The sequence below is a fragment of the Microcaecilia unicolor genome, chromosome 9 (genome assembly GCF_901765095.1).
Source record: "Microcaecilia unicolor chromosome 9, aMicUni1.1, whole genome shotgun sequence".
Lineage (NCBI taxonomy): Eukaryota > Metazoa > Chordata > Amphibia > Gymnophiona > Siphonopidae > Microcaecilia > Microcaecilia unicolor.
In genome coordinates this window covers 56,880,635-56,901,155 of record NC_044039.1, presented here as the reverse complement: position 1 = coordinate 56,901,155, position 20,521 = coordinate 56,880,635, and the positions used below count along the sequence as shown (strand labels likewise).

The window sequence follows — 20,521 nt, the reverse complement described above, 5'->3', positions numbered from 1 at the left end:
GAAACTACACTTCTCCTTTCTTCCTCAAAATGTACCACCTGTTCCCTCTGATTCCATTCCCACCCACCTTCTTAATGCCATCTCATCTTATTCCTTTTATCTGTCACATTCTCAACCTCTCACTTTCCACTGTCCCTACTGCCTTTAAACATGCTGTGGTCACACCTCTCCTTAAGAAGCCTTCACTCGACCCTACTTGTCCCTCTAATTACCAACCCATCTCCCTCCTCCCTTTTCTCTCCAAATTACTTGAGCGTGCTGTTCACCATCGCTGCCTTGATTTTCTCTCCTCACATGCTATTCTTGACCCACTACAATCTGGTTTTCGCCCTCTCCACTCAACCGAAACTGCGCTTACTAAAGTCTCCAATGACCTATTACTGGCTAAATCCAGAAGTCTCTAGTCCATCCTCATTCTTCTTGATCTTTCCGCTGCTTTTGACACTGTTGATCACAGCATACTCCTCAATACCCTGTCCTCACTTGGATTCCAGGGCTCTGTCCTTTCCTGGTTCTCTTCCTACCTCTCCCTCCGCACCTTTAGCGTTCACTCTGGTGGATCCTCTTCTACTTCTATCCCTCTGCCTATCGGCGTACCTCAGGGTTCTGTTCTTGGTCCCCTCCTCTTTTCTATCTACACATCTTCCCTTGGTTCATTAATCTCATCCCATGGCTTTTCCTACCATCTCTATGCTGATGACTCCCAAATCTACCTTTCTACCCCTGATATCTCACCTTGCATCCAAACCAAAGTTTCAGCGTGCTTGTCTGACATTGCTGTCTGGATGTCTCAACGCCACCTGAAATTAAACATGACCAAAACTGAGCTTCTCATTTCCCCCCCCCCCCCCAAACCCACCTCCCCAACGTTTTCTATTTCTGTTGATGGCTCTCTCATTCTCCCTGTCTCCTCAGCTCGAAACCTTGGGGTCATCTTTGACTCTTCTCTCTCCTTCTCTGCTCATATCCAGCAGATCGCCAAGACCTGTCGTTTCTTTCTTTACAACATCCGTAAAATCCGCCCCTTTCTTTCCGAGCACTCTACCAAAAACCTCATCCACACCCTTGTCACCTCTCGTTTAGACTACTGCAATCTGCTTCTTGCTGGCCTCCCACTTAGTCACCTCTCCCCTCTCCAATCGGTTCAAAACTCTGCTGCCCGTCTCGTCTTCCGCCAGGGTCGCTTTACTCATACTACCCCTCTCCTCAAGTTGCTTCACTGGCTCTCTATCCGTTTTCGTATCCTGTTCAAACTTCTTCTACTAACCTATAAATGTACTCACTCTGCTGCTCCCCAGTGTCTCTCCACACTCGTCCTTCCCTACACCCCTTCCCGTGCACTCCGCTCCATAGATAAATCCTTCTGATCTGTTCCCTTCTCCACTACTGCCAACTCCAGACTTTGCGCCTTCTGTCTCGCTGCACCCTACGCCTGGAATAAACTTCCTGAGCCCCTATGTCTTGCCCCAACCTTGGCCACCTTTAAATCTAGACTGAAAGCCCACCTCTTTAACATTGCTTTTGACTCATAACCACTTGTAACCACTCGCCTCCACCTACCCTCCTCTCTTCCTTCCTGTACACATTAATTGATTTGATTACTTTATTTTTTGTCTATTAGATTGTAAGCTCTTTGAGCAGGGACTGTCTTCTATGTTTGTGCAGCGCTGCATACGCCTTGTAGCGATATAGAAATGTTAAATAGTAGTAGTAGTAGTACTGTTCAGCTCCTTTAAGAGCTCACCCTCTTGAAATAGAAGGGAAGGGGTAATGTAGAGATAACAACCCCTAAAAAGCACTATATAGCACTATGTAGTATTACAATATATGGCACTACAATTCAGAGAACACTTCCTTGCAAGATTGCACTACAGACTATGGACATGGCGTAAGGTCATAATGACTTGGCAAGATTTTGCCAAGGTCTGAAGGAAATTCCCCTGCCATCTTGGCTGATGCAATAGCTGGGCAGCTGTGACAACATCTGTGTATTGTTTATTGAAACAATGATTTCTTGGTCAAGCTGACTCTCCAGAATGACGTACAAGGGACAAGGTTATGACTCTTCAAATCATAACATCTGAAACAAGACTGTTGTCAAACATTTGGTGTCACTTTCAACCAAGAATCGTATATACAAAGCCTCTTGGAAAATAAAAGGTTATCTGTAAAGGTTATCTGAAGATCTGCTGGTATGGTAGCCAGATGACCACTGAACTCCTGGATCCAAGCTGCTGTGCCATAGAGATATCTACAGCTTATTAAACCAGGACATCTTCCCCAAAACAGACCCTCCACAGCATGCCAGCCAACCTGCATCTGCACCAGGTCCCAAAAGAAAGCCAAATAGCTCCTGCCAGCACCCCCATCAGAGGAAGAATCATACTCTACTAGCCAGGTCATTAACTATTACTGTTTTTGTAGAGCTGGGGAAGATATGTCTCTCAAACAGTTATTAGGCCTAGGGAATGAAGTGTGCATTCTCTTTTAGCTCTGATAGGTACTCATTGCTTTTCTCTAGGTAATGCATTTGTGCACTATTTTTCCATTTATTTGGTAACATGTAAAATTAACAAGCTATATATTTTTATAACTAGTAAAAAAAGGCCCATTTCTGTATGAAATGAAACGGGCGCTAGCAAGGTTTTCCTCAGAGTGTGTATGTTTGAGAGAGTGTGTGTGAGAGAGAGTGACTGTGTGAGAGAGAGTGACTGTGCGAGTGTGTGTGTGACAGAGAGCGAGACTGGGTGCGAGTGTGTCTGTGAGAGAAAGTGTCACACAGATACAGTGTGTATGAGAGAGTGTGTGTGAGAGAGAGCAAGTGTGAGAGTATGTTTGCAGAACCCCCTCCCCCTCTTCTTCCCCCTCCCCCCTTTCCTCCCATCAGAGTTTCAGGACCCCCCTCCCCCTTCTTCCCATCCACCTCCCCCCCTCTCACTCCCCCCTGATCTAGGACCCCCTCCCCTTCCAGTTCCAGGACCCGCCCCTCTGCTTCCAGTGGAGTTCCAGGAATCCCCCCCCGTCTCGTTTCAGGACCCCCTCCCCGTGTCATTCAGGACCCCCCTTTCCCCCCCCCCCCGTGGTTTCAGGACCCCCTCCCCCCTCTCTGGTCCTCCCCCTCGTAAGAGCAGGCTGTTTAAAAGTTTTTACCTCCTGTACGCAGGACCCCCCCTTCTGTCGTTTCAGGACCCCTCCCCCTCTCTGCCCCTCACCTTCGTCACAGCCGGCTGTTTAAAAGTTTTTACCTCCTGCACGCAGGACCCCCCCCCTCCTTCTGTCATTTCAGGACTCCCCTTCACCCACTCTGCCGTTTCAGGACCCCCCCTCCCCCTCCCCTTTGTAACAGCCGGCTGTTTAAAAGTTCTTACCTCCTGCACGCAGGGACGCCGCTTCAGACAACCTTTTCTTTCGCTTCTGTTCCAGCTGTTCCTGTGGTCCCACCCTTCTGCAAACAGGAAATGAGGGCGGGACCACAGGAACAGCTGAAACAGAAGCGAAAGAAAAGGCTGTCTGAAGCGGTGTCCCTGCGTGCAGGAGGTAAAAACTTTTAAACAGCTGGCTGTTACGAAGGGGAGGGGGAGGGGGTCCTGAAACAGCAGAATGGGTGAAGGGGGGTCCTGAAAACCGGGGGGGGGGGGGGGGTCGGTAAAACGTTTTTGGGCGGAGAAAATCTCTTTTTGCCGGTCACACGCTTCCCGCGTCTCTTACTGGGATCGTAACCACCTCCTGACCTCAGGCAAGCAGGGTTCTAGTGCTGGCCAGTGACGTCAGCAGGTGATTACGATCCCAGTGAGACACTTTCGAACGTTCAAGTAGCAAATTATTATATTAGATAACTGAGCCTTGTGTCCATTACTTGTTCATGTAACTGGGGCTTTGATCTTGTACCAATAAGGGGCCATACGATTTCTTTTATACATTCCAGAGTGCTAAATAATTATAATAAAGTTTTTGTTCCCTATTTCACCATCTCCAGTGTGATCTGTTCTTGCTCCCACAAAACCAAGTGCATGTTGCAGAGCTTTAATGCCTGACTGCAGTTAACTGTTATCAAAGCTGGCTGCTAGTTTTCCATCAAGGTACTAATAACAGAACTTTTATCAGTAAAGAAGGGAACAATAATTAATATCTTTAAAATATTTTTCCAGGGGCGTGTCAAGATGGCGCCGAGAGCGGACATGTTGTAAGTTTGCTCCAGCTAGTTTCGCCAAAATTTTGTTTCATCGTAATCGATAATGCCTCATTCTAAAAGAAAACCCAAATATATATGACTATTTCAAAGTTTTACTATCATTTTCACATAACAATTATACATACACTGTAATTTTTCACAATCCTGTCGCGAGTTAACGACTTTGAATAACTTTGTGTCATCAGCAAATTTAATTCCCTCGCTATTTACTCCCATCTCTAAATCATTTATAAATATATTAAAAAGCAGCGGTCCTAGCACAGACCCCTGAGGAACCCCACTAACTACCCTTCTCCATTGTGAATACTGCCCATTTAACCCCACTCTCTGTTTCCTATCCTTCAACCAGTTTTTAATCCACAATAGGACATTTCCTCCTATCCCATGACCCTCCAATTTCCTCTGTAGCCTTTCATGAGGTACCTTGTCAAACGCCTTTTGAAAATCCAGATACACGATATCAACCAGCTCCCCTTTGTCCACATGTTTGTTTACTCCTTCAAAGAATTGAAGTAAATTGGTCAGGCAAGATTTCCCCACACAAAAGCCGTGCTGACTTGGTCTCAGTAATCCATGTCCTTGGATGTGCTCTGTAATTTTGTTTTTAATAATAGCCTCTACCATTTTCCCCGGTACCAATATCAGACTCACCGGTCTATAATTTCCCGGATCTCCCCTGGAACCTTTTTTTAAAAATTGGTGTTACATTGGCCACCCTCCAATCTTCCAGTACCATGCTCAATTTTAAGGCTAAATTGCATAACAGTAGCTCCGCAAGCTCATTTTTCAGTTCTATCAGTACTCTAGGATGAATACCATCCGGTCCAGAAGATTTGCTACTCTTCAGTTTGCTGAACTGCCCCCCATTACGTCCTCCAGGTTTACCATGAAGTCAGTAAGTTTCTCCGACTCATCTGCTTGAAATACCATTTCCGACACCGGTATCCCACCCAAATCTTCCTCGGTGAAGACTGAAGCAAAGAATTCATTCAATCTCTCCACTATGTCTTTATCTTCCTTGAGCGCCCCTTTTACCCCTCTGTCATCCAGCGGCTCAACCGATTCTTTTACCGGCTTCCTGCTTTTAAGTTAGTCAAGATTTGCCATTTATTCTACATTCCATTTTACCTAAATAGTAAAATACCTCATTTTTCAATTAGCCACAATAAATTTTATAGGACAGGCCTTCATAACCAAGGACAAATGTTTCCTTTTATGGGTGGAGGGGAACCCACCAAATGAATACTATATTAGTGCACAACTTTGATCCAAGGGTCACAGACAAAACCACTTTCTGGGATATCTTCAATGAATATTCATCAGACATTTCTACATATTTGGTCCTAAAACCATGCTTATTTGTATAACTTGATTATCTGACAAACTAGACCATTTGTAGCCTTGAAGAAGGGCCAGTGCAGTAGAGCGCTGCTGCTCTAAACCATAATATTTATTGTTGAAAATTAACTTGCCAGATACTGGAGAAAATTTGAAGCTTAATTATGGGGAATTTAATAGTCTAGATTATTTTATGATGCTCAATATGTTGGAGACAGATTATACAGGGACCAGATAAAATAGAATTTCAAAAGGGGATGAAATTGTAATGACTTTCCACCAGCTCTTAAGCCTAAACCTATTGTTCTGCATCTCTAGTCAGCCATCACCAACCTAACAAAGAAGCAGTTAGGATTTACACTAACCAAAAATGAGAACCTGACCTGCAACACTCAGCTGACTCCCAGTCATCCTTTCTATTAGGGAACCACACAAAATTCAAATTGATAGGAACTACACAAAATTCAAATTGATAAACTTACCATAAATAGATTTTATCTTGTGAAATGAAAACGTCAAATTGAACTTAGTTAAAACCACATCAGAATTGGAAGTGAAGATTACAGTCATCTCAGCACCATCAGACTTCAAGGGAAAAAGGGGAGCTTCACCACAGATTTTACCTGCAATATATTAAGAAAATCATTAAGTCTAGAAGATGAAATTTGGACTTCTCTGTTAAACTTCCTTTCCTTGAGTCCTGCCAGGCCAGTCCAGGTGAGTGGGTTAGAGCCCCCCTCATAGCATAGAGAGCCAGAGATATAAAGGTAAACTGATTTCACTCCCCTTATAAGAAGCTGGTGTTTCCTTCAGCTTTGACATATGTGTTACCAATTCACCACTACTCTAGATCATTTTTAAGTGAGGGTAAAGAGCCTTAGAGCCCCAGTTTGATCTATCCACTATGTTAGATCTGATACATCATACTATTCTACTTCAAATTTTAGGGTTCTACGTTGGGTCTCCATCTTCCTAACAGCAAGAAGTTATAGGGTTAAGATGAACAGTAATTTATCCAATAGGTGGTCTAACTCTTGTGGGTACCCCAAGTTCTCCATTATCCCCATCACTATTCAATAAGTCTATAAAGATTAGAGGTAGGGTTCTATGTTGGGTATCCACCTTCCTAACATCAAGAAGTTATAGGGTTAATATGAACACTAATTTATCTAATAGGTGGCCTAACTCTTGTGGGTACCCCAAGTTCTCCATTATCCCCATCACTATTCAATGTATTTGTTCATTCATTAGGGACCAGGGCTGTCTAAAGTTGGAAGATGAATTGTCTAGAACCTTTTGTTGTATTTCATTAATAGAGTCTTGGATGATTAAATACAAGTTAAAGCTAAATATAGACACTAAAATCACACACATTCCTGGCTCTAATAATGTTGCATGAACAAATTACAAAATATAATTGGTAATTTAAAATCTTGGTATTATGGGTTGATAGCACCCTATCACTGCAATCTCAGATTAACCACCTCATTCAGAATGCTTTTTTAAATTATTATTATGAGAAAATTACATTTCATTCTTAGTATTTTGAGATTGAAGACTTCAGAATGGTGGTCCAAGCATTGCTATTGACACAGTTGGACTACTGCAACATTTGTTATCTGGGTTGCACTTGTCAACAGCTAAGAAAATTACTATACAAAAATTAGCATGTTTTCTGCATAAAATACTATATGGCTCTGCTTCATCTTATATCAACTTGTGGTCTTTGCTACCACAGTTCGGAATCACAGGCTTCAGAACTCTAATCTGATTTCCTTTCCATCCTTAAAAGATAAAGATTGTTAGCCGCTTAGAACAGTGAGGTTAAAGCAGCATTGTGTGTTATGTTATGTCACTAATGCCAATCCTGATGCAGTGGAAATTGTTTCATGGTCACTGACACAGAAATGAGAATTCTATATACCAATGGTACAACTACCTTTGGAGTAGCTACAACATACTGTTATCTTCCTGAATTTGTCCATCTGAAAGCCTTGAATGCCATGGGTGTGTTTTACACTGGTCTGGCAGAAGACCAGGAAAGAAAATTAACAAAGACCAAATTTTGTCGTTCTTTTCCTTCCCAGACCAGTGGGATATACCCAAGCTCCACTCAGAAGAGCCATAAGCTCTCAGGTCACCTACATTTAAATGTATTGTACCCACACTGAGGCACTGGAACTAACCCTGCCATTACCCTCTGGAAAGTGATTTCTCTTACTACAAGAACTCCTTCACTCTAATCCAGTGGGCTCACCAGCCCTCTGAGACTTGCCAACTCTTACTAGTCAGGTCTGAGGTGATCACCTCCTTGATTCCTCCTGAAATTGATGCCTTAAAGTCTGCAGTGCCTCATTAGAACACATCAATAGATCAAAGACCTATCCAAAACTCAGAAGGAAATAGGCACCTAAAAACATCTCAAAAGTGGCCAAAAACTGACTTAGGAATTGCCATGCCTGCCCTACATCACCCAACATCTTTACCAACAGAATAGAAGATCTGCTTTCAAAGTAAAACACTATCCTCATAAGGGAGAGGGTACTGGACACAGATACTCTCTTTTTTAAAATTAACCAAGTAGATAACCTGTGCCCCAAGACCTAAAAAGGAAGAGAGGACTCAGCTGTCAGGTCCAAACAATAGTCTGGTATGCTCCACTCCCAGAGGTGAGTATCCCATCCAGAAGAGTAGCAAGGAAGCATCTACAAGTGTCCTAGAATCAGTCTCTGCCCTCTGAGCTGCTAGTTTTTCACCCCTATCTCTTGTGAAGGAAGACTACTGAAGAAGTAGATCCCTTAAGGGAATAGAACTCAAGAGGCTTCAAACTAACAACTCCACCTCACATTAAGTATCCTTGCTATACTGCATTATCCAACAGCCAAGGCTGTCAACAACAGAAGGGACCTCATAAGTACATAAGCACTGCCATACTGGGAAAAGATCAAGGGTCCATCAAGCCCAGCATCCTGTCTCTGACAGCAGCCAATCCTGGCTTCAAGAACCTGGCAACCCCCCCCCCCCCCCCCCAATTTTTAAATAATGTTCAATAGACTTTTCCCTTAGGAATCTGTCCAAACCCCCTTTAAATTCCGTAAGGCCAGCTGCTGTCACTACATTCTCTGGCAATGAGTTCCAGAGTCTAACTACATGCTGAGTTTTAAACAACAACAAAACGAGGGGACACAAGATGAAACTAGAATATGGTAAATTTAAAAGTGTAAACAAATGCTTCACATCTGTCCGCTCTATTCCGCTCATTATCTTGTAGACTTCTACCATATCACCCCTCAGCTGCCTTTTCTCCAAGCTGAAGAGCCCTAACCTTCTCAGCCTTTCCTCATAGGGAAGTCGTTCCATTCCCTTTATCATTTTCGTCGCCCTTCCCTGCACCTTTTCTAATTCCTTTATATCTTTTTTGAGATATGGCTCCTAGAATTGGACACAATACTCGAGGTGCGGTCGCATCATGGAGCGATACAACGGCATTATAACATCCTCGTGTTTGTTTTCCATCCCTTTCCTAATACTACTCAACATTCTGTGCGCTTTCTTAGCCGCCGCAGCACACTGAGCAGAAGTTTTCAACGTCTTGTCAACGATGACTCCCAGATCCCTTTCTAGGTCCATAACTCCTAACGCGGAACCTTGCATGACATAGCTGTAATTCGGGTTCCTCTTACCCACATGCATCACTTTGCACTTGTCAACTTTGAACTTCATCTGCCACTTGCATGCCCAATCCCCCAGTCTCGTGACGTCCTCCTGTAATCTTTCACACTCCTCCTTTGACTTGATGACCCTGAATAATTTTGTGTCATCAACAAAAAAAAGTATAATTTATTTATTTGGATTTTGCTCTCATTTCTGATTGACTGCTTCAGAAATTTGACCAGGTTGCCAGGATATCCTGCTCACTGGCCCCTGCTTTTCTTTCTTTGAAGACTTTGCTTATCTTGGAGTTTTGAAGAACCAATGAGTTCTGCACAGTAATGTCCCATGACCCCAAAGAACCATAGCCACACCACATCCACTTCTAGGATGTATACTTCAATGCTGACTCAGTTTCTCTGAACAACAGTGTGTCACATGTCCTGCTGCGAGGTCCCTCAGGTGAACTCCATTCCAGACCTCACACTTACTAAAGCACCTTACTAATTTCCCCTCAGTTATTCCCATCAGCTAATAAAGAAGCATATTTTCAAAGCTTTGAAAATATGCCTCAAAGTCATTTTGACTGCCACCAACTGGATTGTCTTCTCCCAAGCTACAGGCCACAATTGCTGGAGTGCTAGATGGCTGGCACAGACCTTTGGCCTAGAGTTGGTCCTGTTGGTTCTCCAACAGGACCACTGTTGCCACTTCAAGCTGCCATAGACCACAACTCCACTCCCAGCCTATCAGCCTCAACTCTATGGTGCAAAATAACCATAAGGGTGACTCCTTCTCATTCCCTGTCAGACTTGACTGAAAAAGTCACCTTATCAGGCTCTTTACAGAAAGAAGAAAGTCTTGTGACACCGGGATAATGGAGATCATTCTGAAAACAGTCTGAACTGGGAGAGAGACACATGTCTGAGCCCCCAAAATATAAGAAACTGGTCCATTCTCAGGGAAGAATGGAAATGGGAAATCTGGACACTGGGAATGATGTCTTGAGCCCCAGAAATCAAAGGCCAAAAGACCATTTTTTTCTTAAGAGAAAAGATGGTTCTCCTATGCTCTAGAAACTAGGAATAACTGAATTGTTTTTCAAGGTAATCAGCATAGCCTGCAAAAGCCTAGTTACATCCAAACTCTGCTGACTTATCCCTAAAATAGCCAGGTATTTGAATTTACTATTTGACAGACAGGCAACTGAAGTCATGGTTAGCACAAGCAGAGAGCCTGAAGCTGTCAGAAGGATCCAGAATACTGAATCTGTAAATATCTGGTGATAACCCACTACCTAAAAGGAGGTTTGCCATTCTATATACGGACTCCAAAATCAGGTAGACTAACAGCCCTCTTGAAACTAAAACCTGTGACTTGCCACACCAGCTTAACTGTACTCCCAAAACCTCCACTAAGAGCAAAAGGAAGTCACCCTGAGTAGTGTCTGTACTGCTATGGATTTACAGCCTGTTTCACTGACACAGACTACTCAATAATTACCGTGGATTCTTTTGGATTCGTATTAGATAAATGAAACCTTTATTAGAGGTGCTAAAATCTACAATGATTAAGATATATATAATGATTAAGCTATATACACAATCATTACATCACTGGTCTCTACATCTAAGCAATGCTAAGAGTTCTTAGACCAGGAAAAGAATAACACTATACATATACATATTATACATACATCATCACTGGTCCTTACATCATCCAGGCTCTTATCATCAGCTGGGGGGGCCTGTTACAGCGAAAGCCAGGAGCCTTTTAGACCAGGAACAAGTCCTCTGCACAGTACGTACGTTACTCACAGATGAGCTCCCAATTTCACTGAAAGAAACTCCCCTTTTTATTAGGCTCAGAACTCATGTTCAGAGCTAAGGAAAACTACAGAATGTACATGAGGATGCAGTCACGTGCTTCCGGCCCAAGTAAACAAACCACTGGCCAGGTGGCTCATCTCCTGAACGCCGAGCATATCCTTTTTCCCCTCCTGCACAAACTGAATTAGTCAGAGATGTGCCTTATCTTCCACATTCCAACTTGTTTTTGTATTTACAAGGAAAGTTACTTTCAGTCAAAGACAGAAGATTTCAAAGTTCATTATCGATCAAAGCAGGGTTGAAAAGCAATCCTTTAAATCTTCCATTACAGTGTCCAACTACTCACTAAAACAAGTTGAATTGTTTGCTGTGAAGCAGTACAGTGAAAACACAGCACTCATTCCTTCCTAGCAGGGACTCAGATTAAGATTAACAAGTGCTCAAAACTAATTGTCCAGGATTTTTATTTTTTTTTAATTCTCAGGCTGCAGTAATTTCTTCTTGCATTGTAAGCCTAATATGGCTTTAAAGGTACACTGGGAAGCTTCGTGTGTGTAGAGGGGCAGAACACTTGTTGGGGGTAGTCTGTTCCCACCATTGCTCCCCTAGCTAGGAGGGAGAGAGGAAGAAATAGGAACTCTGTCATACCTGTTAAAATAGTAGCTCAGAGAGATGGAGCTGCACAGGCTCTGCCATGCCTGAATGTACATATGCAGCCTTCATGAATTTCTTATTTGTCTAGCAGAGGAAAAGAAGAAGGGCTCAACGTGCTTCACGTATGAATTTTTGGAATGGAGCAGCAATATATTGTTTGCTGATCCCACCAATACAGAGCACTGACCAGGTCTTATTCCATGCACACCACTGCACATCTAGGGAAACCCTTCAGCTTTGCTGGTGTGAAGTCAGCTCCAAGCTTTTCTCCTCTGGCTCCACTTACTGGAAGTAGGACATAACCCTCTTGTCTGAACTGGGTGGGATAATCATAAGACCATATATATATTGCACTAGTAGACTCAAAGATATCAATAAGATTTAGACCGAACCTACTCATAAGTTAACTGATCATGCTTGTCCTGGGTGCATCCACCCATGACAAACTTTCTATGACACAAAAATAGAAAATTCCTATGACAACACATGTAGTACACCACCACATATTGGGGGGGGGGGGGGGGCAAGGGGGCGAGAGTAATTCACTAAAGAAGGCACTAACATTTACACTGCAAATATCTGTATAAATGACCAGAGTACTGGCATATACACATGTACATGTGGAAATACATGTGGAAATACCAGAAAACAAAGTTACTTACCTATAGCAGATGTTCTCCATGGATAGGAGGACACACAATACCACAGTTGGGTGACATGCAATGAACACTACCCAGTGTTCCAACTTTCCAGAAGCCTTTGGTTGCCCTATAATGCGCATGTGTGGGTGCCTTCATGCTCGCCTCAATTATGCTGAACCAGCACATGAGTACAAAAGCTTAGAAAATACAACCCTTAGGGACAGAGGAAGGGTCTGCAGTAATGTGCATCCTGCAGAAAGAATAACTGCTTTCTCACCACAGTTGGGAATCCCTAGCTACCAGGTTCACCAAAACAGACTTGCAACAGGCAAGGCCAACTGGCAACTAATTAAACAAATACACATGTAGAGTCTACGAGGGTGGAGTTGGATTCAAGGTTCCACACAAATTCCTCATGGTAGCAGTGGGATGTAAATGTGTGGACTGAAGACTTATAGCTTTGCAAGTCTCCAATAGAGGCCAATTTCAAGTGGGCTACTGACAAAGCCATGGTTCAGACATTGTGAGCTGTGAAATGGCCCTCAAGAGATGGCCCAGCCTGTGCTTGAGTGAAAAGAGATGCAACCAGCTAGCCAGTTGGATCAAGTGCATTTACTCATAGCTGTTCTCACCCTGTTGGAGTCAAAGGAAAAAAGCTGGGTGGACTGTCTATGGGCTTTTGTCCTGCTCCATATAGAAGGCCAAGGCTCACTTGCAGTCCAAGGTGAACAGTATGCTTTTGCCAGAATGGGATGAGGTTTTGTGAAAAATATTGGCAGAACAATTGACAGTAAAAGAAATCCAACACTACCTTCACAAGGAACTTAGGATGTTTGGGGATAACTATATTGCTGTGATGGAACGTTCTGTAAAGTGGATCAACTAATAGGGCCTGAATTTTGCTAACCCTGAATAATGAAGTAACCACCACCAAGAACAAAACCTAAGTTGAGAACTTCAGGTGGCAAGTGTGAAGGGGCTCAAAAGGAGCCTTTATAAACTAGGTGAGAACGCTATGGGCCCTTGACACTGTGGGAGATTTGACTGGGGGCTTAGTCAAAAGCAAATCACTCATAAAAATTAATTAGAGGCTGTACAGAGATGGGCAGCTCCAAATGCATAGAGGTGAACTCTTACAGATTTGGTTTTGAGACCAGACTCAGAAAAGTGTATTAGATATTCAAGCAGTTTGTGATAAGACAGGAAAAAGGATCTAAGGCCCTCACACCAGATAGCAAACCTCTTCCCCTTGAAATTCACTTCTTTGTGGAATCTTCATTTGAAGTAAGCAGGACCCAGGGAGACACTCCCATGCAGATGAAAGGGTGCAAACTGTATGCTCTCAATATCCAAGCCGTGAGAGTCAGGTACTGGAAGTTGGGAAGTAGAAAAGATCCCTTGTTCTGCGTGATGAGGATCAGAAAACAGTCCAGTCTTCATGGATGTTCAGAGGATAACTCCAGAAGCAAAGGAACCATATTTACCTTCACCAGGCCTGCTTGAGTTTCTGCAAAGTTTTCCCCACGAGGGGTATCCAAGGTTACATGTACAGAAGATCTTTCATCCAACAAAGAAGGAAGGCATCTAAATGGCAGATTATGTTTAATGTGAGCAAGTGCAAAGTGATGTATGTGGAAAAGAGGAAACCAAATTATAGGTACATAATGCAAGGTTCCACTTTAGAAGTCACCAAGAAAGGGATCTAGGCATTGTCGTTGATGATACTTTGAAACCCTTTGCTCAGTGGGCAGCGGCGGCTAAGAAAGCAAATAGAATGTTAGGTATTATTAGGAAAGGAATGGAAAACAAAAATGAGGACGTTATAATGCCTTTGTATCGCTCCATGGTGCAACCGCACTTTGAATATTGTATTCAATTCTGGTCACTGCATCTCAAAAAAGATATAGTGGAATTAAAAAAGGTGCAGAGAAGGGCAATGAAAATGATAAAGGGGATTGGGACAACTTCCCTATGAGGAAAGATTGAACCGGCTAGGGCTCTTCAGCTTGTAGAAAAGATGTCTGAGGGGAGATATGATAGAGGTCTATAAAATGAGTGTAGTTGAACGGGTAGACTTGAATCGCTTGTTTACTCTTTCCAAAAATACTAGGACTAGGGGGCACTCAAGCAATGAATCTACAGAGTAGTAAATTTAAAACTAATTGGAGAAAATATTTCTTCACTCAATGTGTAATTAAACTCTGGAATTCGTTGCCAGAGAATGTATTAAAAACAGTTAGCTTAGCAGGGTTTAAAAAAGGTTTGGATGGTTTGCTAAAGGAAAAGTCCATAGACCATTATTAAAATGGACTTGGGGCAAATCCACCATTTATTTCTAGGATAAGCAGCATAAAATGTATTGTACTGTGCCTTTTTTGGATCTTGCCAGGTACTTGTGACTTGGATTGGCCACTGTTGGAAACAGAATGCTGGGCTTGATGGACCTTCAGTCTGTCCCAGTATGGCAATACTTATGTACATCTGATAAAAGTCTGCCGTGTGATCTGCCAAATACTGAGGGTATTTGTTGAGATGAGTGGCAAGAGGTCAACCAAGAGAGTGCTCCTCTCTCCAAGATCTCCCAGGCAATGCCCATGTTGAGACCACTTGTATAGTTGCCATCACCATTTCACTTTGTCAGACTGTTGTCTTTTCCTGCTAAGTATGTGGCCCTAAGAACCATACCAAGGTTGGAGGCCCACTACCACATTCTCACTACTTCCTGACACAAGAGGTACAAACCTATGGGGCTGATTTTCAAAGCACTTAGACTTACAAAGTTCCCTAGTAACCTGTGGAAATTTGTAAGTCTAAGTGCTTTGAAAATACGCCTCTATGTCTCCTTGCTTTTTGATGTTAGTACATTGCAACTTGATTGTCCATTTCAATGAAGATAATTTTGTGAATAGCCAGTCTCTGAAAGCCTTTAGAGTGTTTCAAATGGTCCTCAACTCCAGGAGATTGATGTGAAGAGGAGTTTCTTGAGTGCATCAATGACCTTGAGAGTAAATCCCATCCACATAAGGTTCCAAATCCAGGTTAGACGCATCTTGTGTGGCGGAGGAATTTGGACTGAAAGTCCCAGGAACAGACTGGACCAAACTGTTGACCACAAGAGCAACTTTGAGTTCCAGAGTGACAGAGATGATATCTGCTAGATTCCCCAAGATGAGACACCACTGGGAAGATAGAGTCTACTGGGCCTGTTTCAAATTGAGATATGCCAAGGGCAGGACATGCACAGTAGAGGCCACATGGCCCGACAACCTTGACATTTGCTGAGCTGACCAGCTGGCTCTGTCAAACCCGATGAGCGATGCAGATTATGACATTGGTCCTGGTAGATGGAATGCTTGATCCTGAATCATGTCTAGCAGGGCTCCAATAAACTCCATTTGTTGAACTGGAATGAGATGTAGTGTACTTGATGCGATAATTTCCTTATTCAAAATCTAAAATACTTTCTATGAGAAGGACATATCTGGTCAGGTATACACAAAAAGTAGCACATATGAGTTTATCTTGTTGAGCAGACTGGATGGACCATGCAGGTCTTTTTCTGCCGTCATCTACTATGCTACTATGAGGCATATTTTCAAAGCACTTTGGGAGGCTAAGTTCCATAGGTTTCTATGGAACTTTGGGAGGCTAAGTGCTTTGAAAATGAGCCTCTATGTTACTATGTATGTATGTGGGTGTAAGCATCCTTCAAATCCAGACAGCATAGCCAATTGTCTTCCTGAATCATAGGAAGTAGGATGCCCAGGGAAACCACCCTGAACTTTTGACCAGATATTTGTTCAGGGCCTTTAGGTCTAAGATGGAATGGATCTCCTTCCCTCTCCCCCTCCCCCCCATTTTCTTGGGCACAAGAAAGTACCTGAAAAGGAGTCCTCTTCCCCCCAGTGGCACAGACTAAACCATGTGACCCTGTGGAAGGGAGGAGTATTTCCTCTGCAAGCACACCCTGGTGCTGAGTGCAGAACTCTGCCACTCTTGGTAGGCAATTTGGAGATAGCTTTTGTCAATGAAGTGTACAACCCCCCACACCTATATTATTTTGAGAGCCCAGTGGTCAGATTACAAGGAGGGGGGCTCTCACTTAAAAAAAAATTCAGCCTCCCTCCTACCAGTTGGCCATCTGGGAAGGACATTTTTACTGTGGCTATGCACTCCTGGAGTCAAAAGCCTATCCCTTGCTCTGGCAGAGGCTTTTGGGTTTGCTGCTTCCAAGGGTGGGAGTGGGAGCCAGGGGACTGCTAGGGCAGGTAGGTGGTGCATACCTACACTTTTGAGAGTAGTAGGATCTCCGCTGAGCACTGCCTAAAAACCTCTGAGTAGAGGCCTCAGAAGGAGTAGGCCAAAGAAGTTTACAAAAAATTTATAAAATAAGTGATAAAATTACAGAAAAACCATTAAAAACAGGAAAGAATGCATTCATTCAAAGGACATAACATACAATTAAGACAGTGGCTTCTGGACACACTACAGGCTCTGCACAGGGAAAGCTGTGCCCTAATGTTAGGGGGAAGACTATTACAGAAGCAAGGTGGCAAGTAAAGAAAATTCAGAAGATCAAGTAGACTCATACTCCCCCCCCCCCCCTCCACACATACACACAGATGCTATATAGCATTGTTTCCCAAGTCTGGTCCTCAGTACCCCTTGCCAGTCAGGTTTTCAGTATATCCACAATGAATATGCATGAAAGATTTGCATATAATGGAGGCAGTGAATGCAAATCTAGTTCAGACATATTCATTGTGGATATCTTGAAAACTTGACTGGTAAGTGGTACTCCAGGACTGAACTTGGGAACCACTACTATATAGTAAGACTTAAGTTGCGTGGGCAAATCAGATCATATTCTGATTAGAAGTGCAAATCAATTATATTAACAAGTCAATCAGCGCAGATAACTGCCACTTAAGCAATTAATTGGCACAACTTTTAAGTGTATTTTATAATGTGATGTGTGTAAATTCTAAGATGCAGATTGGAAAAGGGGGCATGGCCATAGACATGGAATTTGGGGGGGGGGGGGGTCATAGGAGTTTCTAAAAACTATGTGCACTGTGTTACAGAATAAACTCACTCTGCTCCCAATTTAAGCATTGGCATTTACACCAAGTTTTAGCTGGCATAAATGCTAGCAACTAAATTTAGTCATGCAGACGGGTGCTAGGCATATTCTATAAATAACACCTAACTTTAGGCATAGTTCATAGACTACGCCTAGGCGTATTTTTTTTTTAAGGCGCCATATGTAGAATCTAGCACATAATGAGCATTCTTTGGAGCTGGCAGAACCAAACGATTAGCGTTGAGAGATCTAAAAGTACAGGTTGATATTATTTCTACTTGGCTACTAGCTCACAAAGCTGTGCAGCCTGCTCTGTAGGCAGAGTGTTCGCAAACTCTTCTGCAATGCGCACCAAGTTCCGCAAGTGTAGAGGCGATAGAACTATATGCAGGACATGAACACAGAGTCATGAAAAACCTTCCTCTCAAAAGATTCCAGAGTCCTAGGATCCCGCTTTCTAGGATGAATTTGAACACCATGGAACAGTGAGGAAGTTGCTATTTCTTGAATCCGGGAGCCTTCTGGGCTCTATAGAATCTGCCTTCCAAGGAATAGACTGCATAGAGAGGAGGTTTCTCCCAATTCTTCATCTGCACTGCCTGAAAGATAATTATTTGGGATGGGTGTCACAGTCAACGACATCCAACATCTTGACCCTGGGTTTGTCCTCAACCTAATTAAACAGAATGGTTTTAGCCATATCCATCAAAAAGAGAAGGAGATCTCCTTCTGTGAGAAATTTTTCTCCTTTCATGGGGTAGGGAAGGGATTGAGGGTATACAAAGGGGTCCCTCCTCTGATATGTTCTCTGGCTTTACATCAGATGCCTGAGTGGTCCGTATTAGACTCAGCAAAAATACTCACCAAGGCCTGAGTGTGCTCACCTCAGGCCACTGGACCCACATTCAGACTCTGGGTGAGCACCAAGGATGGGGTCCCCCTTCTGGGCTCCAGGTGTGCATCCTCCATCGGGCTAGAGAGGAGCACTGTTTCTTCCAACACAAACACGTGTAAACAGTGGGCTACTGATAATGAACGGCCATCAGGCAAGGCAGAGATGGACACTGATGCCCTCAATATCTCAGCCTTGCACTAAGCATTACTCTAGTCCACATTAGAGAAATACAATAATTGTTTTTGAATGCAATTTTTGATTATCATAGTCACTACACATACATACACACACACCCATACACCCCCCCCCCCCACATACATACACAAGCACACCCATACACCCCCCCCCCCCACACACACACACATACATATACACACTTGGCATCATGGCTGAATAAAGTTCTTACAGAAATGTTCTCAGTGGATTATATACTCAAGAACTAATATTGTTTAACACTTGTTTGCAGTATTAAAAATGCTTTTTTTTTTGTGGTGCACAGAATTTATGCACACATGCTGAACCTGACGATGGTATGTTAAAGCTAGGCTGTGGGTACTTAATACTGTTTCTGAGAGCAGGTACCTGTTATCTCAGTTTTGCTTTCCACACTGAGGTTTCAACTTTTCAATATTAATTTATTATTTTCTGTGTTAGCAAAATTAAAAGATGGAACTCAGTGGGAACCAAAAAACTATTTCACATATTTGAAAAAAGTATCCTCCACAGATTTATACAGCAGGGTTATCCAGGAAATATAGTCAAACGAGTCCATTTGAGAGCACTGTATGTAAATCCTGATCTATTATTAAAACATCAAAGAGCCCATGAACAAATTTGTGTAATTATGCACTCCTAACATTGCTAACAGTATTTAATTGCCATTGGCATGTCCTTAATTTACACTTAATGTTTCAATGTAGACTTTGTGTAATGTATTCTAGAAGGTGAAGCCTGTCAGATATATTAGTTCACTCCATTATGCCCCCCCCCCCCTTGTGAGCAGCACAGGGGTTCTCAATCCATGTAGCCATTGTAAAAATAGCTCTCAAAATTTACAATGTCCTATGTGGTCAAAAACACATACAGGCTAATTTTGTCACGTATGTGTTGATTTGTCCTTGTAACAAAATTATATGGGCTGCACCCAAAGAATTATTAGAGAGGATGCATCTCGCAAAACACACGAGTCACTTAAACACGAGAACTTTTTCAGCCCTCATAGTGCCACATTACACGGAATACCACTATACATTCAATCAGTTTTGTTGGTTAATGAACAAATTTTTGAAAGATCACATGGAAATGAGTGGTTTCATTTAACACTGCAGTTAACAATTCTGGATTTTTGAATTGCAATCCTAGAAACCTAGAAGTTTAAATGACATGATTGAATGGAATTCTATGTTGTAACAATGCTATGATTTAAAAAAAACTTTTGAAGAGGATGTGGTATGAGGGCAGGATTCTCTTTTTTTTATATTCATCATTTTTATTGGCATAAATTGCAACTTTATAAGCTTACATTTCCAAGTGTACAACATGCATAGCTATGTTCCATTAACATATTGCTCTATCGCCATATTATTTACATACTGGTTGCCCTCCCCCCCTAACCAACAGACAGTTCTTATAGTGCTAAGTATTCTTCCCGCTTCATCCCTCTCTAACCCTCCCGGAACCTACTTCTACACAATTATCTTAGCACACAACTCTTTCTCTCCTCCTCCTATCAACAAGCTTATATATTAAGCAGATAACTCCTTGCTGCTGGTGTTAAGGTCTGCCAAAATGGAGACCACCACTGTTCAAATTGTTGTCCTCTCTTTTTATCTGACCTTAGTTTCCAGTCTCTCCATTTTCATTAACTGCAGCATCTGTGCTCTCCACTGTTGAATCGTTGGAGCTTTCGGTGACATCAATTCCAGTAAAATTACTTTCTTTGCTACAATAGTTGTCCTATTTGCGAAATCCTTAAGTCCTTTAGGCATCGGGATTGTTGGTGTGATATGTCCAAATAGCAATTTATGATCCATTCTCCAACTCGTGCCCCACGCTTGTGATATCTTGAACAGTAATTGCCTCCAGAAGCGAAGAATGAGTGGACAAGTCTAAAACATGTGTCTCAATGTGGCACCCACTTCATTACATTTTGGACACTCCCCAGCTGGGGACAGTCCCATGTGGAAGGCTCGTCTTGGGGCTATATGCATTCTCACTGCGAACTTGTACTATAGTTCC

At 42.7% G+C, this 20,521-nt stretch overlaps 1 protein-coding gene across 1 annotated transcript in view; it reads right to left on the bottom strand.

Moving 5' to 3' along the window:
- Nucleotides 1–20,521, bottom strand: part of LOC115477057 (ovochymase-1-like) — a 304,756-nt gene that overhangs the window by 147,562 nt on the left and 136,673 nt on the right. Inside the window, exon 9 of the mRNA XM_030213672.1 lies at nt 6,013–6,153. Coding sequence (XP_030069532.1) covers nt 6,013–6,153 — 141 coding nt within the window. The remainder of the gene's footprint in view (nt 1–6,012; nt 6,154–20,521) is intronic.